The sequence below is a fragment of the Capsicum annuum genome, chromosome 8, assembly GCF_002878395.1.
Source record: "Capsicum annuum cultivar UCD-10X-F1 chromosome 8, UCD10Xv1.1, whole genome shotgun sequence".
NCBI lineage: Eukaryota > Viridiplantae > Streptophyta > Magnoliopsida > Solanales > Solanaceae > Capsicum > Capsicum annuum.
The window spans coordinates 172440133-172467175 of NC_061118.1; the positions used below are offsets into that span (position 1 = coordinate 172440133).

General features: G+C 35.0%; 2 protein-coding genes across 2 annotated transcripts; one reads left to right on the forward strand and one right to left on the reverse strand.

Annotated features, from left to right (window-relative positions):
• Positions 1–85: 85 nt before the first annotated feature.
• LOC107840592 (probable hexosyltransferase MUCI70) lies at positions 86–4013 on the reverse strand. Its single transcript, XM_016684501.2, has 8 exons — positions 3739–4013; positions 3512–3631; positions 2747–2926; positions 2338–2406; positions 2045–2244; positions 1058–1473; positions 703–887; positions 86–545 (listed from the first exon to the last, which is right to left on the reverse strand). The coding sequence occupies exons 2-8, from the start codon at positions 3585–3587 to the stop codon at positions 169–171; spliced, it is 1503 nt and encodes a 500-aa protein (XP_016539987.1). The 5' UTR covers positions 3588–3631; positions 3739–4013; the 3' UTR covers positions 86–168.
• A 5610-nt stretch (positions 4014–9623) lies between these two features.
• On the forward strand, positions 9624–26968 carry LOC107840593 (transportin-1). Its single transcript, XM_016684502.2, has 29 exons — positions 9624–9945; positions 10589–10876; positions 11197–11286; positions 11422–11499; positions 11599–11679; positions 12459–12509; positions 13151–13236; positions 14005–14071; positions 14193–14249; positions 14343–14372; positions 14466–14525; positions 14622–14735; positions 15838–15951; positions 16188–16286; positions 17330–17455; positions 17529–17603; positions 17686–17757; positions 17908–18018; positions 18820–18903; positions 19071–19178; positions 19349–19450; positions 19627–19689; positions 19769–19843; positions 22461–22532; positions 22660–22784; positions 25180–25231; positions 25576–25644; positions 25743–25802; positions 26214–26968. Exons 1-29 carry the CDS (start codon positions 9766–9768, stop codon positions 26295–26297), a joined length of 2673 nt encoding a protein of 890 aa, XP_016539988.1. The 5' UTR covers positions 9624–9765; the 3' UTR covers positions 26298–26968.
• Positions 26969–27043: the final 75 nt, after the last annotated feature.

Consider the following 27043-nt stretch of genomic DNA (forward strand, 5'->3'; position numbering starts at 1 on the left):
CAGCCCCTTCCTCCATGTCCAAAAAGCAAAAGAACGTTACGCGAACTAGCTTCTTCAGATGAGCAAACAATATATTCAGACATGATTTGCTTCCAAATAAAACCTCAAATTGATGAAGGGTAAAACACAATGTTATTCAGAATTTGAAACACAAAGGAAATTCAAATCTCATCCAGCTTTTGAAGTTCTCTTTACAGTTGGTAACACAACCGAATCAAGGTCCCCGGGATAAGGAGTCCATAAGCCTAAGCCTCCCCTACTCTCTTTCAAACCACCTGTTTTATCCTTCTTGAATTCATCCAAAGATTTTACCCACTCTACTTTGGATGAATGTTCGCGGGTATGATTGTGCAAAATAAAGATGGAATTATACTCACAATTAGGGAACATAAAAAATTTGAACAGGCCTCCTAACCTATAGACAACATACCCAAAGCTCAGTTGATCTCTCGGTGTGAAGAGGTGAACTTCATTGAACCACAAGCAACTAAACAAATTACTTAGTGCGGTATGTTCTCGTATGATAACAGCTCCTTCTGGAATATCTGCAAATACCAAAAACCTTTCACTATGATGGAAATATATGAAAAGTGACTAACAAGAAATAATTGATGTCCTGGAGAAGTTGACACTCCCCTTACTGATTAGAAAATATTTAGCATGATCAGCAATCGGAACATACAGCAAAGCTCTTTAGCTTACCACTAGGAGTACTTTTACTTGGATTCCAAGGTTCCATTCCCTCGTAGCGATATATCTTCATGTGAAGATCAATCAGCGGACGAGCATATCGTTTTCTCCTTTTGTTTGCATCAGCCTCTTCGTACACATTCCGGTGATGCTTGTGCTGAGCAATTGCAAATGTATTCTTCTCACGCCACAAGTATCTTCAAGTAGCCAACGTCTATGTTAGACCACTCATGCTTAATCAAAATTCAATACGTTCTAAACAAAGTGAACTTTTCTTTGTTTGGGTAAAATTTTAACAAAGGAGATTAACAAGACAGAAATTGATGAACCCGGTTAAGCAAGTCCAGAATCTATCCAATAATAATACCTTTCAAGTAATAGCAATGGGTCAACTATCAGCTCCATTTTACCATCAATCCAGATACTGTACTGTGCTTGAGGAAATAATCTGTGGGTTAATATTTTGGGAACTTTTCCATTCCTTCTGGGCTCATCATATGGAGGATGTTTCAATAGAATCAAACGCCAGATACCAACCCATTCTCCCCCTTCGTTGTCCTCTCTAACAGTAACATTAGTCTTGATGAATTCAAGAGATACTTCATCGACAACCATAAGAAAGCAAAAGAGCTTCTGAGAACGTGCACTTATATTTGATGGCTGGTGAGGTGTATCATATCCATCAAAAATACCAGAGGCAACAACAAACCGACACTTCTTGACATATTTGACGTCTTTCTGAGCCATTTCTGCACCGCCATTTCTTATGAATCCGCAGTGCACCTACAGATGAATATATATCAAAGCTGAATGGATATGAAGCAGTAAACTCAAACTGTTCTTGAGAATAACAAAATGAATCCAAATCCTCAAGAGTTATGAATAGGGCACCCCGAGTATGAAACATATTTTCATTCCTCTTTCCAGGTAAATTGCATTATTAATAGATAATAGTCACATTCATTTGGTGAGCACGACAGTCTTTTCCAAGCCATATTAACTTCGTTAATGTTGTCACTGAGGGAATGGTGCGCACTTATCTCAAAATACTTTATTGATGAAAATATGCTAAACATCTCAAAAATGGAGCAAGTAATTAAGGACGAGAATTGTACAAAACCTGATATGTACTCAAACTAAAGTACTGTGCCAAAAACTAAAGGTAGCGTTTATTTTCAAATCATTGTCCACTGCTCTTTCTATGAGCAAAATTTGTGATCTTTATCAAAAGTCAAAAAAGGAGAGGAAACTGGACCAGCTAAATGCAACAACTAGGTATAGAAACAGCCAAGCCTAAAATTAAGTTAGAGACAAGATGGTTTAATTAAGTTAGACAAGATGGTTTGTTTATTACCTTCATGTTTGGTTTTACTTTAAAGCTCTCATCTCTCTGTTGCCATGTTATATGTCCTCCAAATAGAGGTGGTGACTGAGATCCGTTGGTTGCTGTAGAATCCTCCATAAAGTAAGAAAGTGATTGCACATATTTTTCCAGGGATCTCCTAGTTGGAATAATAATCTTATTTGGGTCATCTGCTACAGGAATAGAACAACCTAGACATTCAGGAGAGATAAAAGAGCAACTTAAGCATTTCTCCGATGCATTAATATACAAAAAAATTGAATTCATAAATTTGATAAACTCACGATGTGGAGATGTCACAAGTCCCAGGCTCTGTATTGCTCCATAAATTACACTGCTTTTGTTACAAAGGGCTGTTTGTCAAGAAAGGAAGATAAAATGCTCATGTTGCTAATTAATTTCTGAAACAAATATTGAAAGTAACAAGATCATACATACTACTTCCAGCTTCAAAAACCTCATGGTTCCATTAACCATACAGTTAAAGAACTTGTAAAAAAAGAGTAATGTTTAGTTCATATTTATAATCCAGGTGCTAAATATGCTAGTTTTACCAATTGGCTTTGGCAATGTGAAACACATTGTTCAGTACCGCAATCCCCTCATCCTCAAAGTAACTCGACACAAAAACAAAAGTGAATGCTACCGTAAATATGGCAAAGGGAAAAAAACAAGAATGTGTAACACAGTTACCTGAAAAGAAAGCAATCGATGACTGACAAGACCAAGCATGAAATAATAATGCGGTCAAAATGAGCAACCCCCATATAATTCCGCCCACAAGAACCAAGCGAATGAAACCCCTTTTCCATATAATCTTCATTGGGGAGTCTTGATATGACTTCCCACTTGCAAGGAACCCTTCCGCACCATCTGCACTCACAAAAAGCTTTTTTCTTCAATTTCTACATTAACATATACACTACCACTGCAATGCAAGACATCCTTTGTCATAATTATACTAATTTACAGTTCAATTCAATTGTTACACAAAGCACTACTCTTTCATTTTATAACTGTGGTGTCTGGGCCAGCCTGCGCGCACCCCGACAAATTCCACACTGCCACCTCACACCAGCAACACAGGCACGACGTAATACGTACCAAGTAACTCTCTCAAAGCCTTTATCGTCGCTGCTGGGATTCGCACCTAAGGCCTCGTGATTCTCAACCCACTTCATTCACCACCAGGCCACACCCTTCGGAGCCACATAGGGCACTACTAATGAAGTTCCACAATGCAAGAAGACACACATTTTGATAATTGCACTAATTCCAAATTCAGTTTCAATAGTGATAAAGGCCACCCCTTTTTTATCATACAATAATCCAATTCTCTGGGTGTTCTTCTTTAACAATTTGGAAGAATTCAAAATCATTTAACCAGTGTCAAATGTTTTGGAGATTTCAAGATGGACAAAGTAGGTACAAATCAGTAAAGAGATGATTTTGCATTACCTCTAACATGAAGATGGTTACGGTCAGGTCTTCGGCTAGCTCTTAAAGAAATGGACGGCAACAATTTGCTGTCCATACTCAATGCATCGTAATGGTGAACTTACTGCTTCGATCCAGTGACTGTGCAAATCACGCAAACGCATCAGAAATAAATTATATTACAAAACCCATACTTGAAAATCAATGAAGATTAACACTAACTTGAGATGGGTGTTTGAGCATTTTACCTTTCAGTTTGAAAAAGTCTGAGCTTCTTTGTATCTCTTTCTTAACCAGATTTTTGTGCCAATCTATGGCTGGCTTATTTATTGTATTTATAATACTAATATATTGAAAGAGGAAGGGTGATTACAGGTAAAGTTTCGAATCAGTGCGCTTCAAAGTTTTGGGGAGGACGCCGACGGATCTTGATGAAGAGACCATCCAACGACGTCGTTTCTACTATGCCCATTATTACGCCACACGTAAGGGGAAAGATTGTGGTGTTTAGTTAAAATTCTTCCACCAGATTTTTTTTTGACCGAATGTATAAGAATAATATAAAATATGATATGTTGTATTAGTAATATTTGTATTAACAATACTCATGTTAGCTATGTTTGCATTAGTTATATGCATCATTTGGTTCGATGTACTAAAAAATAACATGAATTAACTAATTTTTTTAAAAAAAAGTTATATAATACCCTCAATATATATAGGAGAGGATGCGAAATTTTTTTTTGAAGAATAGTAGTGTCTTTAAGCATTATAATGCATGCATTAAATCCATTGCATTACTAATGTAATGAATTTTGAGGTATTAGTAATACACACCTCAATACACAAAAAGGCATTAGTTATACATAATGTAAAAATATACACCAAACGAAATACTATTAATACATATTAAATTAATGCATGCATTAACTTTCCAATACACTCTACCAACCGACCCCTTGTCATACTTACTAACCACCTGTTTGGCTATACGAATGGCAAGTAATATGTGGGGAAAAAATTGATAAAAAATATTTGATTGTATAATTTATTATTATATAGAGAATTTATTTAATAAATAATTTAAATTTTTTAAATACTAGAAAAAAAATTCTGGACCAAATCTATTATTTAGGAACTTTTAAAAATATATTTTCTACCCCAAATTTTTACATTTTATAAAATACTTTCACTGTTTATTAATTCCAACTAATGTCTATTTGTCAACCAACCTCATCAGTAATTTTCGTTTTGACTCAGGTATGTAACAGTGTTGTTGCACAACACTTATTAAAAAGTATTGTAAATATAAAAAAAGAATGCTCCTTTATGAGTTGAAAAAACTTTTATAGCTCTTAAGCTTATGTGTAAAATTATTTATAAGAAGGTTAGAGCTTATAATTTATGAGTTTAATTTTTATCATGAAACATTTTCATTATAAAACGATAATACAAAGTTATGAATAATTTTAATAATTTTTAGAACTTATGGGCATAAGTCATATTTCTTTAAAAAATCAAATGTTCTTTTCAAAAACTATAGTCAAACACGTGGTGGAATTTTATTCAAATCTTGATCCAAAAAGAATTTGTTAAAAATATTTGAGAATCTACATACGCTAGCTAAAAACAAGTATTTTTTAATACTTCCTCCGTTCACTTTTACTTGTCTCTTTTTGATATGACACACTCAAAATAATTATTAATATAGCTATTTTTCATACTATTTCTATTAGTTTATAATTAATTAGTGTGTCTTGAAAATGATTTGGAGATCAAGCAATAGATGTTAATGGTAAAAAAAGAAAAAAAAAATATTGTCTATTCTTGATACATCAAAAATGATAAATAAAAATAAAAATCAATAAAAGAATAGTGAGAAGTAAAAATAAATAGAGGAAGTGCTTATCATTTTATAAAATTAACACATCATTAATTGTTTGTTTTCATTTTTATCCTTAGTAATAAACATGAAAGATATTAATATAGTACCAAAAAAAAAGTATTAAACAAATATAATTAATAAGTAAAGTTAATTTAAATTACTTTCCAGTAATGATTAAAGATTATGCAGCTTAAAAGGTGACAAGTAAATAAAAAATGCGAGAGTGTATTTAAATTAAGTTTGTAGATTAATATTTCATTTAATCAAGAGATAAGTTAATCTTAAATATATCATCAATTAAACACAATATAGAATTTAATCTACTAAATTTGATTTTACTTTATTCACTATTTGAATAAGATAACTAGTTCAAGAATAGTAGTTCTAGAATTACAATTTCAAAATAACTTAATAGACGTACCAAACAATCTACGAATCATTTATTTAATGATATTGAAATATTAATTGTTTGTGCAATGTTTACTTAATAATATTAAAAGTGTCTATGATACGATACACCAAAAAGGAAAGTTTCTAAGATTGAAATATGGATTAATATTCACATCATATTAATAATGGTAGGATTAATTATTTAAAAGTAGAGATACTTTCTAAAATGAGTGAAATATAAAAGGGATTATTGTAATACTAAGCTAGAAGATCAACGATGTAAAATAATGAAATAGACATCAAATGAAAGATCAAGAGAGGAGAACTTTTTTATTCTTTCAAATGTATTTGAGTATCTATAAATATTTTAAAATAGGCAGAATACTCACAAAAATATCTGAAATTTGACCAGATTACCAGTTGAGCATACTGAACTTTGCGGGGGATCCTATTACCCCTAAACTTTTTTTTTCGTATTTTAATGGCATATATCTGCCACTTGGTACATTGCGTGTTAGTCACGCGCACTAAGCACGTGAACAGTGCTAAAAACGTTTTAAACTCTTTTTTTTTAACCAAAAAATCCCTTAATTTTATAATTATTTAAAGTTTTATATTTTTATTTATTTAAAATTTTTCTTTCTTATTTCTTATTTCTTCTTGATTCTTGAGTTTCAGATTCATCCTCCTCTTTGTTACAGTCCATTTCGTTCCATTTCAGTTTTCATTTTTGAAGATTCCGTCATTGAAACTGAAAACTCAACGGAAGAAAGTTTGGAGTTTTGAGTTTAAGAAAGTTTTAAAAGTTTGTTGAAGAAAGTTTTCAAGAAATCTGAGTTGGAATGGACTTGGAATTTGAAACTCAATGTGAGATTCAATTGAGTTGGCGTAATTTGAAAATGAAATTTGAAAAGTTTTGGGGACTTAGATGAAGAAAATTATGTATGTTTGGAAATGGAATTTGGAAATGGAAGAAACGAAATTCAACGTGTGTGTTTTTATACATAAAATGGAATTCAAGTGAATTCATATAAATTCAATGTGCAAGAAAATTAATGAGCAAGAAATTTTTTGATTAAACTCAATGGAATTCCAAGTTTGAAACTAGAAATTGATTTTGAAAACTTGTGTGATAAGAATGGACTTGAAATTTGAAATTGACTCAATGAAATTATTTGAAATTTGATTTATAGGATGAATTTTAGTTATAGAATCTTTAATATGGTTGTAATGGTGAAAATTTTTTGAAAAGTGATAAAATAGAGAAGACAAAGCGCGTGTACCACACTTCCCACCTAAAAAACTGGGTATACGTTTTGGGGGGACTAATTTCACTTTTAAAAAGTCCGGAGGAAAATTAATTCCGATTTAAAAAAATACAGGGGGTAATAGGACCCCTGCAAAGTTCAATATGCTCCACTGAAAATTTGGTAAAAGTTGAGATATTTTCGTGGGTATTATCCCTTTAAACAATAACATTCATTACTTATCATATCCTATTTACACTATCATAAGAGAATAATTGTAAGGTTATCTTAAATATGACATTAAAATTCAAAAAAAAAGATTAAAAATTATTGTTGAGAAAAAACAATGAGGAAATAATAAAAGCGTAGATATTACCATAAACACGAACATCTGCATTCAGACAATATATTAACAATAGATACTTAGCATTTTAACAATAGAAAAGGTATAAACATACCCTCGAACTTTGATAAATGATACATATATACCCTCTATTATACTTTTGGTACAAATATATCTCCGCCATTAATGATTTAGTACATATATACCCTTCTCATTAATAGCGTGTCACGTGTCGCGATCCTAACAATTTGTCCATTTTTATTTATTTTATTCTCAAATAATGAATCCATCCTAATTAAAAATTCATTATCTGACCCATTCCATCCCAATCCGACCCGATCCAAACTGAAGCTTCACGTGTGTATGCCTAAAGCTTCTAAGAGCTGCAGAAGCAAACAAGGCAACTAATGCTGCCAAAATATTTGTGCAAAAAAAATCTTACTTCATAATGACTCTTGGAGGTTATAACGTAGTAAGGAACCAGATTCTGGTGAGGTTAAATTGAATGTGTAGATTTTTTTCCTTTGTAAATTATCCTGTATGTCAATACATTCATACTCATGCATATTAATCTTTCATTCTTCTTGATGCATACTTCAAAACTCATCACAATTTGCAAATTATATTAATTGACTTTGTGCGAGAGTATATGCCAAAGACTTCAGGTGTAATTGAACTTCAAGATTCTGATGGAAATAAGTAAAATGTCCGTCGCATCAGGAGAAAAATGCGGATGATTTTATGCAAATGATGGTCGAAATTTGTTAGGGATATCGGTTTAGTGATAAGAAACACATTTGTAGGGTTAAAATACCTTTAGATTTGGTTAGGCGCTGCCATTTGCATCAATCCTTTGTTCGATTCTAAGTCTCGGAGGCTTTTGGCATAAACACGTCTCTCGGAAGCTTCAATTTGGATCGGGTCGGATTAGAATGTAATGGGTCGGATAGTGAGTTTTTAATTAGAGTGGATTAATTATTTGAGGGTAAAATAAATAAAAATGGTAAATGGCTAGGATGTGACATGTGGCACGCTGTTAGTTAGGAGGGTATATATGTACCAAAAGTATGATGGAGGGTATATATGTACCATTTATCAGATTTCAAGATTATATTTATACCTTTTCCATTTTAACAATTATGATATAATGATTGTTCATTAAAATTTGATGCTCAAATGATATTCACACCAAAAATATCAATAAAGTACAAATTACATTAATGATTTCTTTAAGACGTCTTTCATACTGGATAAAATATCGTTATTGCATTAATTTTATTCTATCGTTTGCTTTTCTTTTTAATTTGATAAAATTACATGAATAGTAATATGTATTATATTTTCCTTAATGGTATAGTAACTGCAATGTAACAACACATTATCTTACTCAATTTTTCTTATCATACAAAAGAGTTTCTATTCAACTAAGTAAATTAATATACACAATTAACTCATTGAATTCGATTAATTCGTTGAACTGTAAAGCTACATCTTTTAAAAAAAAAGGGATACAACGACTTTTCATTTAGGAGCATTCTCACACGTCATCCTGATTTGGTTATCATGAACTCTAGTTGCACAGTTTATTGTGCCTAATTCACATGGCTAAATGTATTTATGCTTTGCAAGGATATTCATTAGTTTAATTTATTTTAGAAAAATAACTATGGTGTTAATTTTTTTAAATAGAAATAACCATAATAATGTGCAAATGACCTGTTATTGATGTTTGAAGCCTAAAAAAAACAAGTTAAACCACTAAACTATACAGTCAATCTCTATGTTTGCGTTCAAGACATTTAAAATATATACAATAAAAACATTTTTTTTATATTTATATCCAGGAATTCAAATATATACCTTCACCACTTTCCAAATTTGTCCTTACAAACTCATAAAAAATCAAAGTAAAAAAATGAATTTGATAAAAAGAAAACTAAGATCTTTAGGGTAAAAGCTTAATGACAAACTTTTAACCCCCGTGCTCTAAAATCTGACAATCCATAAAAGAAGAATAACAAATTAGTAAACTTACAGTAATAATTATGATTAAACCCAAAGAAAGTATCATTAAAGAAAGTACTTGCCTAAATGAAAAGAAGAGAATAAAAGACAACTCAGAGAAAAGTTACGCCTCCAGTTTCCACTACACCCCCTCGCACATGTCTCGGTAGGCTAATGATTAACCCTTAAATGGGGCCCACGAGGTCCCACCGTAAATCCGTAAACCCTCACCACACCTGATCCCACTTCCTTCCCAAATGCCCCAAACCCCTCTTTTGAAAAAACACAAAAGCCTCTTCGTTGAACTCTCCTCTCCTTTTTCTCTCTGTAAAAAAAAAAAAAGAAAAAAGCTCCATTGAATTTCCGAAAATCAGCAGCGATCATTACCAATCGTTATCGGAATAAAATGGCGGCGGCGAGTGGAACATGGCAACCACAGGAAGAAGGATTCAAAGAGATCTGTGGATTGTTGGAGCAACAAATGTCTCCGACTTCAGATAAGTCTCAGATTTGGCAGCAACTTCAACACTACTCTCAGTTTCCTGATTTCAATAACTATCTCGCTTTTATCTTCGCTCGTGCTGAGGTACCTTACTTGCTCGTTATTTTCTTATATTTTTTTATTTATTCATAAATTTTGCTGAATGAATTTAGCTTTTTAGTGGATTGGATTTTTTTATAATAAGATTTTCTTTGTATGAAACTTTAATGTAGTTGATTTTTTTTTTTTTTTTTTTAGCAAAGTTATTAAGCTGGATTGACTTTTGGACAATTACAGTGGACGTAGCAAAGTCATTTCTATGTGCTTTATTGCTAGTTAAAACTGATATTTTGATAGTGTAAAGGGATTTAAATTTTTTCTTATGTCACCAGCATAGTGTGGATTTACACTACACTAAGAAGATGGATTGTATTGACATCTGTCTTTTGATATATGGAAGAGATAGAATTTTGTGCATGATGATACGGGAATTGTTTTTGACCTAACCGTGTTACGATATTTGGAAAACTACTATTTTAATGTATGGAAGATGGCCTTTTGTGCATATTGCAATGGGAGTTGATTTTCGCCTAAACGTGCTATGAGTTTTGGAAAGCTACTATTTTAATGTATGGAAGTTGTCTTTTGTGCATATTGCGCTGGAATTGGTTTTGGTAGACACGTGCTATGACATTTGGAAAGTGATGATTTTTTTTCCTCTCAGCTATCTGATTGGTCTTTATAACAGGGGAGGTCAGTTGACATTCGTCAAGCAGCTGGGTTGCTATTGAAAAATAACCTGAGAGAGGCATTCCAAAACATGCCGCCAGCTAACCAGCAATACATAAAATCAGAGTTGCTACCTTCTCTAGGAGCAGCAGATAGACACCTTAGGTCTACAGCGGGAACCATCATTAGTGTTCTTGTACAGATAGACGGAATTGCTGGATGGCCGGAGTTGCTACAGGCACTTGTCAGTAGCTTGGATAGTAGTGATATAAATCATGTGGAAGGAGCCATGGATGCTTTATCAAAGGTGCCATTTCTCCGTTATTTAACATGCATTCCACTTTATAGTATCCCATAGGATACAGTGTGAAACTTGGTGTCAATGCCAATATAGCAAATTGTTGCATAACTATAATGAGAAACAACTATTGTGTTCATTAAATGAGACCCTCAAGATTGCTTAATTCTATTTGCAGCGTATGTTGTAAAGGTAAATGATCTTCGTCTCTCCTTACATTGTCAGCGAACGTGAATGTGAAGTGGAAAAATGGCCAAAGTGGACACGTGTAATATGTGTATTGTACAACTTATACTTAATTGGCACTCTGACGATCTTGAGTAATGCAGATATGTGAAGATGTCCCACAACTTCTTGATTCTGATATTTCTGGATTATCTGAACGACCCATTACTGTTTTCCTTCCAAGGTTTCTCCAGGTTAGCTAATTCTTTCTTTATTGTAATTCATCTATTGGTTCAGTTTTTGATTTGGTTGCTTATTTTTTCATATAGTTTGCTGTAAATCAATTCTGGCTTTATAGTATCATTCTAACTCGATCTTTCAATGGACAGCTTTTCCAGTCACCTCAAGCTTCTCTCAGAAAGCTGTCATTGAGTTCTGTGAATCAATATATAATGCTGATGCCTAAAGTGAGTGCCCCTTCTGTTGACTTATCCAGTTGTCTCCTTTAACTGTTGTCGTGGCCCATTTTCACCTCTTTGCTCAACTGGTTACTGTTCTTGTTTTAGGTTTTGCATCTCTCCATGGATAAATACCTTCAAGGTTTGTTTCTTCTTGCCAGTGACCCTGCTCCAGAAGTACGGAAGTTGGTAAGGGACACTACTGTAATATCTAATCTGCATGGTTGCTCTCTCCTCATCTGTGCTGAGTTTGCTTTTGTTGTAATTTCTCTGGTTTAGTACTAGTCTACAAGTACATTTGTATTCTTGTATTTCCTGCTTGCTGGGTGGTGTTACTGATGCTTACGATCTGCATGCTTAGAGTATAGTGATGCAGATAATAAAAATACCGTTAATGTCATTCAATTTACAGTTATTTATGACAGCTCAGCAAGATGGATTGATCTTGTAAGACTGAACTAAATCGCAAGAAGTTTATGACTTCTAGTTCACAGATCATGTTTCTGATGAAATTTTAACGACTAAAGTGGTTCTTTGTAGCAGACATCTGGCAGATGGACTGTTGCTTTCTGATTTCTTTCTAATCAGTTGCTTTCTGATTTTTTTTCTAATCTGTTGCTTTCTGAGTTAATTTAGCTTGGTCATAAGATGGTAAATTTGTATGTTTATTATAATTTGACGTCTTCTTTGTCTAGCCTATGATTTCCATGTCAAGTATGATGGGAGTGGGACACTCAGTAGTCTTTTAATTAACAGGGAAAATGTTTTGCCAGTTGACCCAATTGTTCTGCTTATTTTATCACCTTTTTGCTTTATTACTCTTCTCTACAACTCCAATGTTTAGCTAACATTCTCACCTGACAAAAGAGGTTTTAGAACTCTTTTCCTGCTATATCAATTACACATTTCACTATTGTAGAGAGTTCTCTTTTGCTGCCACCAATTACTCAGTTTGCCTTGTTCAACAGGTTTGTGCGGCGTTTGTTCAACTGATTGAAGTTCGTCCTGCCATTTTGGAGGTGCATCTTTTTCAATTCTATAATGTGTCTATTATCTTTGTCGCATCTCCTTTCCTCTCACTTGCTTTTTGATGTGGAGAACTGTTGCAGATTTCTTGAAGTTTGGAAATTTTAAATAAGATAAATAGAAATTATGAAGAAATAGGTTTGTAACTGTATCTTTTTTGGAGAATGGTAACTAGGTTCTTAACCATTTAGTGATTTGTACCTTTTGATTTTTTGTGGTCCTTTTGTTGTCTTTTCTTTTTTCCTTCAAATGAGTAAAGATTTCATTGAACTGCACCAAGAAGATCTATTTATCATCTTATTGGGTTTGGCACTGGTTGCAGAATGTATCATTACTTGTACACTGTCAATCACTTGAACAATTAAATATGAATCATCATTTTCAAACTAGTCGGTGATGCGAATCTTATATATGAGGACACTGCGTGGAAGTTAAGTTCATTATGATGAGTTTAACTACTTGTTCCATTTTCTTATTTTCCTTTAAGTACTACGTATAGATGATATGCAGTGAGCTGTAGGAAAAAAACTGAACTGTTAGTTGACTTCTAATGGTCTTGCCTGAGAGGACCACGGAACAACATACTTCAATTATTTTTACACGTTCTTGATCAACTTATGATTTTTTGACGCAGCCACACTTGAGGAATGTTTTAGAATACATATTGCAAGTCAACAAGGATCCAGATGAAGAAGTGGCGCTCGAAGCTTGTGAATTTTGGTAACTCCTCTCAATGCCTTACTTTTAAATATCGATATTGCTCACTGACATCATAATGATGTGAAGTGTGGAAGGAACAACGTTTCACTGGGATGCTTTAGTAACCTTTGCTTTGAGAGCAAATTATCTTTCTGAATTGTGCAATAGATTTCATTTCTTTTGTTGATAAAATGAAGGATGGAAACCATAAAGATGGCAGTTTAGTTAACATTTCTTTTACCTATTTTTTTGCTTTGAAAATCGTGATTTTGTTGAAGTATGTGATCATCTCATCTTGAATCTTAAACAAAGATCACGTTTTTATTTGCTTAATTATGTCATGAACGCGTTCTCTCACGCATGGGCCTGAACTTTTTTATGGGTCAAGTATGTGAAAATTCTTTTTAATAACGGGTGGTGGTGAGACTTGAATGAAGGACCTAAATCTATCCCCAAAGCTAGCTCATGAGGGGAGGATTGCCCAAGATTATATCAGGAGATCACAACCCATTCCTCTAACCAATGTGGGACTTGACACTCCCTCTACACACCTAGGACTAAACAACTGGAGCGTGGATAACATAATACATGGACCCAACATTGAGAAACACAACCAAAAAGTGGGATGAGTCGGTCTTTATATCATTTGGAAGTGCCTGACTATCTCATCTATCTCATCTGGAAAGTTAATCTGTTAGGGGGAATACATTTATATCTGTTTAATTATGTCTTGAATAGATTTTTGTGCAATAATTTGGGAATCATAGAATTTATGGGTGTCATTGACAGGTCTGCATACTGTGATGCTCAGTTGCCACCTGAGAACTTGAGAGAATTCTTACCGCGGTTGATTCCGGTATGCTTTATTTACAAGCTATTCATTTTCTTATATTTTGTTTCCGAAGTCATATGGGTATTTTGTGTCTTCTGTGAGAGCATATCCTTGCAAGAGTAACGTTTCCGGCTCAACTGTTTAGGTTTTGCTGTCTAACATGGTTTATGCTGATGATGACGAGTCGCTTCTGGAGGCCGAGGTTTGGTGCCTGCTTCATCTTTAGATTTGAAATAAGTCTGAAATAGTTTGTTGTGATTTGCTTTGCTTACCAAACATTATTATGATATTACAGGAGGATGGATCTCTGCCAGATCGTGATCAGGTTTAGTCGTCATTTTTCTTTTATTAGCTGAAAAACTAATGCTCACCCATTTGACAACTAGGAAATAATTACATTGTAATTAATTGTGGACAGGACATCAAACCTCGATTTCATTCTTCACGTTTTCATGGCTCCGAGGATGGTGAAGACGATGTATGTGGTTTACTTGTAACCAATCAATTTCTTAACTAATGCTCACTTTTTGAATGGCCTTTGAGACCGGTATTATGCCTCCTTACCTGATTATAGGATGAAGACATCGTAAATGTGTGGAATTTGCGCAAGTGTAGTGCTGCTGCTCTGGACATTCTCTCTAACGTGTTTGGTGATGATATTCTACCCACGTTGATGCCTGTTGTTCAGGTGAATGAATATGTCTAGTATTAATCCAGCTATCCTTTCCCTGCTTTAATCAGTATGTGTTCTGTAAAGAAGGAAATTCTTCACCTCAGGTGTGCGCATCCTGTTGTTGATTTGTATTAATTCCTAGAATTGATCAAGATTCTAGGCTTTATATGTAATGTTGATTGACCACTGATGATTGTGAAAATACTATAGTTCAATTTAAAATAAAGGGAGGAGGTTGTTGCCATTTATGGTGTATATTACCTATTCTTAGCGGCGGCTCAAGTACGTTAGTGGCCTAAGGCCAAAATCAAACAGAGGCCTTAAATTTTTAAGAAGAAAGCTAATTTTTTTTAACAAAGAATAGGAAAAAACTTGTATACTTGCTTTCTTCTAATATTCTCCTCCCCTGTCCCATTTTATGTGTCACCATTTCCTTTTTGGTCCGTCCTAAAAAGAATGTCATCTTTCCTTACTTGGTAACTAAATGGCATCATTCCCATTTTATCCTTAGTGGTTCTCACTTCTTAAGAAAAGACAATTAAAAAGTAAACATTAAAATAACTTTTAAGAGGGACAATTTTGTAAACTTTGCGAAGTCATCACTTATTTCTTAAACTCCATGCCCGATCAAATGGCGACACATAAAATGGGACGGAGGTAGTAATATAATTAATGCATTTAATTTTTCTTGAGATATAGTACTCCAAAATATATTCCAAATCTATCAAACTTCTTCTAATAATGCTTTTATTATATATAAAAAACTTATTTTTCTACACATAATATATATTATTACTTAAAAAAATGAGGCCCCTCAAATTTAGGGCCCTAAGGCGGTCGCCTTTTTTACAAAAGGGTAGAGCCGTATGCCTGTTCTCATCATATTCGTGGTTGTTAGCCATGACCATGGAAGAAGTCTTCCCTCTAAACCGTAATATTCTCAAAGGATCAATATTACCTGAATCTAAACAAATTTTATCATCTTGGAAGAAATGCTGATCACACTAATGAATAAAGGAAACAGGAGAAACTAGGAACTGGAGTTTTGTCCTTTTACCTTTTGTGCTAGTAGTTCTCCATAAATGGATCTGATATTCATCAACTTTCTTGTTTGCAGTCTAAATTGTCAACTACAAATGATGAAGCCTGGAAGGAAAGGGAGGCAGCTGTGTTAGTTCTGGGTGCTATCGCCGAGGGCTGCATAAATGGACTCTTTCCTCATTTATCGGAGGTAATCCTATTATTGGCAAGCTTCCTAAAGAAAATTTCATGTTAATGGAGGAGTTTATGCATAAAATGTATGAGAGGTTTGTCTTCCGAGTGAACCGCCTTGTCATGTCTTTCCTTGTAATTTTACTCTAATCGAGTGTACCGGTTTATTATTGGAAGTGAGTAATAGATATTATCTGAGATATGCTTGAAGAAATTTGTTTCTAAAAATATCTTCCTTTTTTTTTTCCCATTCAGATCATTAGCTTTCTCATCCCACTTTTAGATGACAAGTTTCCTCTAATACGAAGTATTTCCTGTTGGACGCTGTCCCGCTTCAGCAAATATATTGTTCAGGTTGGTAATTAGTGTTCTTCTCTAGCTCAAAGCTACATTATTATAATTGTGATTGTACTGGCCGCCAAATTTTCCATAATGCTGTGGTATGTTCCGGTTTTAGAATTTATTACTGTTCCCCTGAAGTAGACATAGCTGTAGGTGTAATAGAGCATGTGTATAGCTATCTTTTTAGCAAACATGAAAAGGGTTTTTGGCCTTGAGCCATGCCTGGCATCAGGGGTTTAGTTGTTGCTTCTGTTGCGGACACATCTGCATGTGTTGATCTTAGCATTAGGAATATTGTGTATTCAGATGAACTGGTCCTACATGGTCTTTCATATTTGACTTATACGAGAATGCTGTAATATTGAATGTTAAATTGATTTGTGTGCCGGGGGTCTATTGGAAACAACCTCTGTACATCCTTGGAGGTAGTGGTATGGACTGCGTACATTCTACACTCCCCAGACCCCATGATCTGGGTTTGTTGTTGTTGTTTTTGTTGTAAATTGGTTTGTGTGCTTTCCTAATTATCGAATAATGATCATATATATTTTGGCCCTGTTTGACCATGAGTATTTATAACTGTTTTCCAGATTTTTTTTTTTTCGCTTTATTCTAAAAACAGTGTTTGGCCATAAGAATTCCAAATGCAACTCCAAGTTGTATTTGGAGAAGTGAAAACAGGTGGATACTTGTTTTCACTTTTCCCAACCTACTTCTCTCACAAAAATTCAAAAACAACTCCAATTTATATTCATGGCTAAGCACAACTCTAACTCCAACTGCAACTCCAAATTTTTTTAGTTTTCATGGCCAAACGTCTACTTAGTTTTATATGTTAGCTTGGTGATGTACTGCACCACTTCTTGAGAATAAAAAGATATCCTGCTTTAATTTTGTCGAGATGTTGAAGTTCTATTTGCTGTTTGAGATCTTTTCCCTTTTTGTTATCTATATTTCTTCTGTTTGACTGAAATTAAGTTTTTTTTTGTTGTGATATGCTGGTGTCATTAGATAATTCCTAAAGTCTTCCTGCCGTTTGTTTGACTTTCTCATAGGGCACTGATCATCAAGAAGGCCGTGAACAGTTCAATAAAATTTTAATGGGTCTTCTGCGGAGAGTATTGGATGATAATAAACGAGTGCAAGAAGCTGCTTGTTCAGCCTTTGCTACTCTTGAAGAGGTCTGTTTGATAAGCTGTTTGTAATATTCAGTTTCTTCTTTATGTACACCTACAGATGGTTTACTTTTTACAGGAGGCTGCAGAAGAGCTAGCACCATGCTTGGAAGTCATTCTGCAACACTTGATGTGTGCTTTCGGAAAATACCAGGTCCTTTTGTCTTCTGTACTTTGGTGACATCATATTGTATTTCTGTTTATTAATAGTGTCTAACCTTTTTATGTGTTCATAGAGACGGAACCTTAGAATAGTGTATGATGCCATTGGAACATTGGCAGATGCTGTTGGAGGGGAACTCAATCAGGTCGGTTTAATCATGTACCTCACTCTTTCTGTTTTATTTATCATGTTATCAGTCTCCTTTATTTTATGATTTTAAGTTATGTTTATGGAAATTTGGTAGACTTGTGATATCTAATGTCTGTCTTTTTAATTCTTTTGCTGTTCATTACAGCCCAAGTATCTTGAGATTTTAATGCCCCCATTAATTGGAAAGTGGCAGCAGCTCCCAAATTCAGACAAGGATCTTTTCCCATTGCTCGAGTGCTTTACCTCAATAGCTCAGGTTGATTTTTGATTGAGAAAAGGTCGCACATGGTACTTGTGGTTGTTAATATGAAGGAATTTTTTCATGAATGAATATCTTGACTTAATTGTTATTTGTAAGTCTTTGTTCTGATGTTTCTGCATCTGATGGATTCTGTACAGTAATAATAGGTGCCTTTAGTTTGTTATTTGTCATTTTTATGTGTTTTGGTTTTGAGGGTCAGTTTGTGAAGTTCTGAATTTTAAATATAATGGTCTTTATATATTTGGTTCGTCCTATGTTCAGGAGCTGCAAACTAATTGAGTAGTGGATCTCTTGCATCTCTGGTTTACACTGGCAATTCTAGTTTTAAAAATTTATCAAGAGTTCTTTTTTGTCGTTTATTTTGCATACTTCAAAGTGACTGCAGTATTTTTGTCAGTGATAATATTGGAATATCATAAAGTTCAGTGATGTGTAGGGTGGGGTGGGGGGGTGGGGGTGTTTGGTACATTAAGGTTCCGTTTGACATAATGTGGAGGTTTACGTGTTATTTGTATGGCTAGGTGGTGGGATCTTTATCAATCTGGTTACTTTCTCAACGAAATAAGCTTGATACATTTGTAGCTTTCATTACTTAGAGGAGAACCTCCTTGCTTAGTCCTGAATCTGGTCCATACCTTCAAATTTCCAAAGAATACCTTTTGTTTCATTTGGATAGACTGTATGTGACCAATGCTAAACTTTGTTTGTACTGGATAGATGATCTACATATGCAATTACTGTCAAAAGTGAGCCTCATAGGACTATATATTGTTGCTAACCATTCTCTTATTTTAGGCTTTGGGTGCTGGATTTGCACAATTTGCTCAACCGGTATTTCAGAGGTGCATTACCATCATCCAGTCACAGCAATTGGCAAAGGTATTATATGCTACTAAACTGCTTTCTGTCATTGATCTGAGACCTTTACTTTTTATTTTTTATCCTCTTTACATGTGTTCGTGTGCACTTTTATAGGCCAATCCTTTGTAGGAAAGACAACTTCGCATTCTCTCTTCTCTGTTCACTTTTACTGAGTCTGATTGCAGGTTGATCCCGCTTCAGCTGGATTACAATATGATCGAGAATTTATTGTTTGTTCCTTGGACCTGCTGTCTGGACTTGCTGAAGGTCTTGGTGGTGGTGTCGAGAGTTTGGTAATTCCTTTTCCTTCAAAATGATGCATCGGCTGAGTTTCAAGTTGCTTATCTCTTTTTTCCTCAGTCACCAGACATCATACTGTCTTTGATAGAGTACTTTCAGAATTCTGATATCAAGCTGCATGGGCATTTTAATTTATGCTTCAATATGGAATTAATTTCTGTAGGTTTCACAAAGTAATTTAAGGGATTTGTTGCTGCAATGTTGCTTGGATGATGCACCTGATGTGCGGCAGAGTGCTTTTGCATTGCTTGGTGATCTTGCAAGGGTAAGTTTATAAGTAACTTTCGAGCTTAACGCCCTCCATAGGTTTTAGTTTGTGTGTGAATATCATAATGCTGGTCCTAATAGGACCAGCTTTGTGATATCTGTTGGGAAAACTGAATACCTTGAAAATGCAGTCTTTCTTTTTGTTGCTGACATACTTTTGCTTGTTCCGTCCAGGTTTGTCCTGTTCATTTGCGACCTCGGTTGGTTGAATTTCTTGATGCTTCCACTAAGCAACTGGTATGGAGTACCGTTCTCTTTCTTTATGTGTTTTCAGCTCTGTGATTCCCTGTCATTTACCTGAGAGATGCTTGTACAGAACACCTCCAAGCTGAAGGAAACCATTTCTGTGGCTAACAATGCCTGTTGGGCAATTGGAGAATTAGCAATCAAGGTAACTTTAATAGATTTGTTGCTTTCGGATAGCTGAAGTAATTGAATGTAAGTAGAATGTAATTACAGATGAGAACATCCAGTATTTACAAAATAAGAAAGAAATTTACGGAAGCAAAACACAAGACCTTTTTATGTTCTGTAATCTCCATTTTATATCTGATTATTGTTATTTTCCCTGTTCGCAGAATTGGTTCTAGTGTCACAGGGAATATCTGTACTCTCGTGGTCTTGCGACTCGAATCACGTGGATAGATAATTCAATTGATAAGATAGTCTTTTTATCAAGTAACAATAATTTTATTAAAAATGGGAATAAACCGCTTTACTATAGGTGTATCAGAGAAGGGAGCCTATACGAAAATATTATTATCCTTAAGTAATAAATCTCTGGTTCAGGTAGGATAAGCTGCCACTCGTGAGGCTGTGCTGCAGATTCAGGGCGGTGGTGGCTTGTCAGGTTCACACAGGCTGCCTCACCCTGCATTTTATTCTCCCTTGTCATTAGAATATACTGGAATAGTATCGCCCATTTCCATCTCGTGGCAGCGGGTAAGGAAACTTTCCAGCCGCTTCATCAAACAATGTCAGTAGGCCTATCCTGCAGGCTGGCAATCTGACATAATCAAATACGGGGAAAACACGCTCACCTTGTTGTGTCTAGCAGATATGATGATCTTATAATTGATCACCAAACCAATTTCAACCGGTGTCCCACTATTTTTCGTGTAACAGATCAGATAGACCTTTCATGTCTGTTTGGCATTAGCCACTAGTGCATCAGTGCAAACCTTCATCTATCTCTACCACTTCCTGTGGAGGGTCCCATGTGCTCAGTCAACTGTGGTCTTCCATAGTTGGTGTATGATGTATCCTAGGTTGACACAAAACCTCGGGCACTCTATAAAAATCTGAATTGCGCCAGAACTTTCATTCAAAGAGATTCTCTGGCACGTCCAACTAGTCATTAATCACTTCAGGACCTTTGTTAACCTACTCTCTGCAAACATTAGATTCATTAGGAACCTTGCCCAACCATGTCTAACCGTGGTGAATAGCCATGTTTTGGTACATAATGGGAATGTTACATAAGAGGCTGGTGAGCTCACAATTCTTCCGATCAATCCAGCTTTTCGGCAAAGGCTGCTTCTTCCTCAGCTTCCTTCATAAGCCTTCTTAGCTTACTCATTATAGAACCTTGTCCAGTCAAAGCCGAATGGCAGGATCCAAGGCTGCGTGGAGGAGACTATGCTCAAGTGACAACTGACAAGCGGAACACAAATCTTATTGAAGTTCAACCAAAAATTATCATTTGAATAAAATATTTGGAAATATGTTGACATGAAAGGAGTTTAAATGAAATGTCACATGATAAGGAGTCGTATAACTGACACCAACTGGTTTGGAGTGAGGTATAGTTGTTTGTTGTAACATAACTGTAGGAAGCCTCCCCTACTTCCATGCATCAAATGTACACACATTTGGTCACTTTCATCTGAGATTTGAGCCTTCAGAGGATAAGAAAGGGCTGTGGGCGTACTTATGTTGGCCAAAGAGGTTCTTTGGAAATTTTCACTAATTATATATGTGGGAAATCAATATGCGGAAACCGGGTTTCTATTAGAAACAACCTCTCTATCTCACCTCTAAAGATAATGGCATGGACACTTACTCTCCCCAGACCCCACTTTGTGGGAATATACAGGGGATGTTGTAGTAGTAAAATCAATATGCGAAAACGAATGACTATTGATATCGAGTGGAACTGGGGAATGGTTACTTCCCAGATACACACTTTATCATTCATTGAGCCTTTTTTTAATCCTCTTTTATTTCTGACATACAGAGGCTGAGAGGATGCACAATGCAGATTTTCCCCTATAGTAAGAAGCATATAAAACCAATTGGCTAGAGGATGTTTTTGTGGCAGACGGAGCAATAATTAATACTATATTGATCTGACTGAAATTTTGACTCCAATTGTGAAAACCCTGTGTACGCCATTGGATAAGAAAATGTTAGGCTATACTTAAAACTCAAATTTAATTCATGTAGACCATTTTAACAAACACCTTGGGTGGTGTATTCCTTCAAATAATTGATGTTGGTTGAGGTAGACAAACAAAAAACTCAACATACATAGGTGACACATCTTTTCAGCATAATTTTTACCCCCATGTGAATGGGGTTACTAGTACAAGCAATCTCGCGCTGAATAATTTCCTCAAAAATATATCACTCAACCCCATTAAAAGCACAGATTCAAAGGTCAGTATGCTCGAGTAATCTATCAAGATGAAACCTAATACAATGATACTGATACCCGTAATAGATTAATGCAAATCCACGTAGACGGGGCCTTGTTGAATTTGCCATTGCTGCCTACTGGTTGTTATCTGAGTCGATTCTTATCATTGAATATGATGTGGAGCTGTACAATATATTTTTGAGATTGCACTGAGCTTTTTGCCTTAATATTTAAGGTGCAGGTGCTCTTTCCCGACTGTGTTTGTGTTCCTTGTTTCGTGTCAGCTTTATTCCCAATAGAAGATATATAATATGAATTTTATGTCTTGTTTTATGGACTACAAATGTGATGTTAAACTTGATAATTTCAGGTCCAAAAAGAGATATCCCCGGTAGTCCTGACTGTGGTCTCATGCTTAGTACCAATCCTTCAACATGCTGAGGTAATTATCAGTTTCTATGTAATATTGAAATATATCAATATTTTTGGTTGATCTTGTTGTTTGTATATGCATAAATGTATGTTTTTTGTGTTTTGTTCTTCTCATTTTACATTTGAATTCTAAGTAGGGTCTCAACAAGTCACTGATAGAGAACAGCGCAATCACCCTGGGAAGACTTGCATGGGTTTGTCCTGAGCTTGTGTCGCCACATATGGAGCATTTTCTGCAACCGTGGTGTTTTGCTCTGTCTATGTAAGTCAACTTGAACTGCAATTGTTCCATTCGCTTGTGACTGGTGGTTCTACATACTCATGCATTGAAAACTTTAGAACTGTCGGCTTTTGTTGCATGAAACAGAGAGTAATGTGGTGATGTTTGTCAAATTTGTCTGAAGAATGTTATTTTGGCTTACTTTCTCCATATCTTTGATCTTTGATCTTTGATGATGAAACTTGAAACATCTCCATTATAACATCGTCAATCTGAAGCTGGGTTGCTAATTCATGTGATACGCTTTCACAAATTTGCGTTAACTTTGCCGAACACCAAAATAATACTCCCTGCATTCCTTTTTGTGTCATTTTAGCCAAAATAATTTTGTCCAAAATTTGTCACTTTAGAAATTCAAGAAAGCAGTAATAATGGTTTTCCCAAGTTCACCCTTACCATTCAAAGAAGGGCCATATAATCATTAATTACCCATTTAAGAAAAAGAAAGGAATAATTTAGTCGAATATACAATTTAACGCCTACGATTAACGCTATCTTTCTTAATGGGTGTTTCAAAGGCTTAACTAACAGATAACAACCAAAGGGAGTATTATACCTTGTCAAAAAACCAGAGGGAGTTTTATTTTGATGATTGATACCGCATGCTAAATATTGTTTTAAAAGGCGTTTTTGGGTGAGCCCCTGGGCGAGCCTCAGGGCGGTGCATAGTGAAAGCACACCGAGGTGATAGGGGGTGGGGGGGAGTATCATGAGGTGTGAACCCCTGACTGGGCATACCTTAAGCATTGGGCGAGTTTTTATTTTGCGGGTGTAAGCCAAAAAATTCTTCTAATTAAGATTAAAATTGCTAAACAAGTCCTTAAATTAATTCCAGCAAACACAAAATTCAACTTGTTATTATACTTTCGGGAGGAAGTCAAAGCTGAAGTCAGTCTTCTTCTGATCTGATTGAATCTTTTACTTCCTTTCTTTAAAGTGCTTACTCAGTCCAGATGAACTCTCAATCCAAAGGTAGAGGAAGACAAAGCTTATGCCACAGCACAATGCCTGACCTTCTTAGATTATAAGGCTATAATAATGAATCTGCTTTCTAGAGCCAAGTCAGTGCTTCCTCTCGAACAGAGCTCCTCGCAGAAATTCCAGTTCATTGAAGAGGAATCAAAAATGTCTCTCAAGTATGTCCCTAAGTAGTTAAAAAGCTTAAAGATCAAAATATTTATTTTTACTTGCCCCCTTTTTTTTTTTTTCTCTCTTAGTCTTACTCCGGGTAAAGAGAGATAATGATTCATGTGCAAACTACAAAGCAAAAAATGCATCATCCTTCATCACTTGTTCTGATTTGATGCTTTTGATTATAGGTTTCTCTTTTTTTTAAAGGTTAATTTATAAACTTCTACCCTTTTTTTTTTGGATGAAGTTTGATTAGTTTCTTTAGATGAGCATATTTGATTGTCTTTTGTGTCTTGTTTATTTTGATTAATGTTTTATGATGAAGCAATTCTATGCACATTTCCACTTATTTTATATATTTTTTTGGAATTTCATATAATTTTATTTATTTTTATTAAATTAATTTATATATCAAAAATTAAAAATCAACGGGGCATACACCCAGCGCCTCGAAGCTTATGCCTCGCCTCGCGCCCACGCCTTTTAGACTCTGATGGAAGGAAGTAAGAGCGTTTTCTTTGAAGCTATGGTATGCGTAATGTGTTTTTATTACTATGATGAGAATGGATGGATGTGCATGTTGGAGGTCTAGTGTAGACGGAGAATGTCATTAGCTTTCATTGTGTTATTTTTCTTTTCAAGCTCATCAAGTTTTAAGGGGGAAAAGGTGATAGAATCTTTGGCGCCTATTCTTCGTTGCTCTAATACTAGTGCACTAGCTTGTCTGATAAGAAAAAAACTTGCTTTCACAATGTGAAACTGTGATCTTGTCTTCTAGTTTCCATCCCTGACTCTCTTGTTGCATCTATCATTGTTCTCGTGTTAGTCATGGGGTTTTTCCATGAGAAAATTTGGATATTAAGCCTCTTTAAGTTTCCAATTAGCAAAATGTCCAACCCTCTTCAAGTTTTCAATTAGCAAAATGACCTACTTTTATTTTCTCATTTGTCGGACAGATAATAGATTTGTCGGATTGATAATTGATCTGTCTATATATCTGTCGGACAGATAATAGATCTGTCGGATTGATAATCAATTTGCCTATATATCTGTCGGACAGATAATAGATTTGTCTTAAAAATGGGTCATCTCACTAAATAAAAAACCTTATGGTCCATTTAATTAAAAAATAGACTTAAAAGGTCTATTTAACAAAGAGTCCCTTTTCCCATCAATATTGATCATCATATTACAATGCACAAAATGCTTCATTGATGACCTCCGATTTGTTCTCATTTTGTGGCAGGATACGTGATGATATTGAGAAGGAGGACGCATTTCGTGGTTTATGTGCAATGGTAGTTGTCTTCTGATATTGCCTCTTCAGTTCTGATAACAAAGAACTGAATACTGCTAAATTATTATAAATTTCCTATTATTGAGAACTTTAAATTCTGTCCTTTTTCCCTCCAACTGAACCACTTTTGAATGATGGCATCTTAGAAGCCAAATTAACTTACGGAAGTACTCATGATCGTATACCAACCTACAATTTTGTAATAGAATTACTACAAATTTATACTAGAAAAATGCAAGAAGTCCTCATAAATTGGAAATGAGTAATCTTTTTACCCTTCAAAAACCCGTTAAATAGTTGTTACCTAACTGCAGGAGTGTCTGACTTGGTTTCAAATGTATTCAGGTTAAGGCAAATCCATCAGGTGCATTAAATTCACTTGTCTTTATGTGCAGAGCCATTGCCAGTTGGCATGTAAGCTTTTTCCTATATTCAGTTTCTGTATTTTCAGTAGTGGAAGAGGAACTCCTAGATTTTTTTCTTTGTCATCCTCATGTTGTGATCCTTTTCAGGAAATAAGAAGTGAAGATCTACAGAGTGAAATCTTCTTGGTTTTGCAAGGATATAAGCAAGTAAGAGTTGCCTGATACTATAGTTCGTTCTTTTTCATCTTCTCTTGATGGGTATCTTTTCGTGTCTTACTGAATATTTACTCCTAATTTGTGAATGGGTTTTCCTTTTTAGCACAGAGTTATTCACCTTCCTCTTTTTTACTTTTAAGTTGTTCCGCCCAGCCGTTCTATAGATCTTTTTAAGGTTTCTTGGCTCTAGGTATTTGCTCCTATGTTTCCACTAGTTTAACATCTGGTTTGGTAAAGCTATCTTTTTGATCCCTTCGTGAATTATCTTGTTAGTTTAATCTGGAGATGAAACAGGCGAAGAAAGACTAATTTCATTTTTCTCATTAGCTCTCCTTGTTTTAGTATTTGGGGAATAAATATGTCCAACGCAATTTTCTGAGATGAGCTTGGATATTTTGTCAGATGCTGAAGGATGGTGCTTGGGAACAGTTCATGTCAGCTTTGGAGCCCTCAGTGAAGGATCAGTTGTCGAAGTATAAAGTTTGATTAATTATTGGACAGTGAAAGTCGTCCAAGTTTCACTGCATGTTGTCATCTCAGCTGTATGACACTTCAGATCTATGGGTCTATGGATCTATTGGCTTTGTGTTGGTGTCAGTCTTAACATTGTCAGATTGTTATTGTTGGCATACATGTTGAGCAAACAGAGTCTTGGGTTCTTTCTTCCAGACAACATTCTCATTGAAGATTGAAGCTATTTTTATTCTTTGAAAGCTTCGCATAAGCTGCTGGTTTTGGACACTACAGTTAGCTGGAAAATTGGAGAAGCTGAGGTTGGCAAGTTTCGTGTACAGGTGTGCCATGCAACATTTATATTTTGATTTTGTCGGTGTCTGTCCTGAAGGGGCGATCCTAAAGTCTTAGATTATTGGGTGTGACGGTTTCATATTGGGTTTAAGGAGCAATTTTTCCCGATTTTATTTTTCCATTATAAGGTCCCATTGGTTGGTTTTAGGCTACGATATCATAGCTAGATGTTTAGAATTTGTTCATCACCTTTCATCTGGATGTTAGGAAGAGATGGTCTGTTGGGAGGTTGATTGAGGTATGAATGATCTCGATTCTGGCGAGAGAAATAATTGTTGTCTGTACTTTGTGGTTTATTAGTAGAGGGGTTTAATCTTGTGTATCATTTAAAAAGAAAGTATTATCGTTTTTATCCTGCTCTTATTTTCAGTTCTGCATCATAGGATGATGAAAAATATCTTTTAGTTATAATTCGAAAAGAAGTT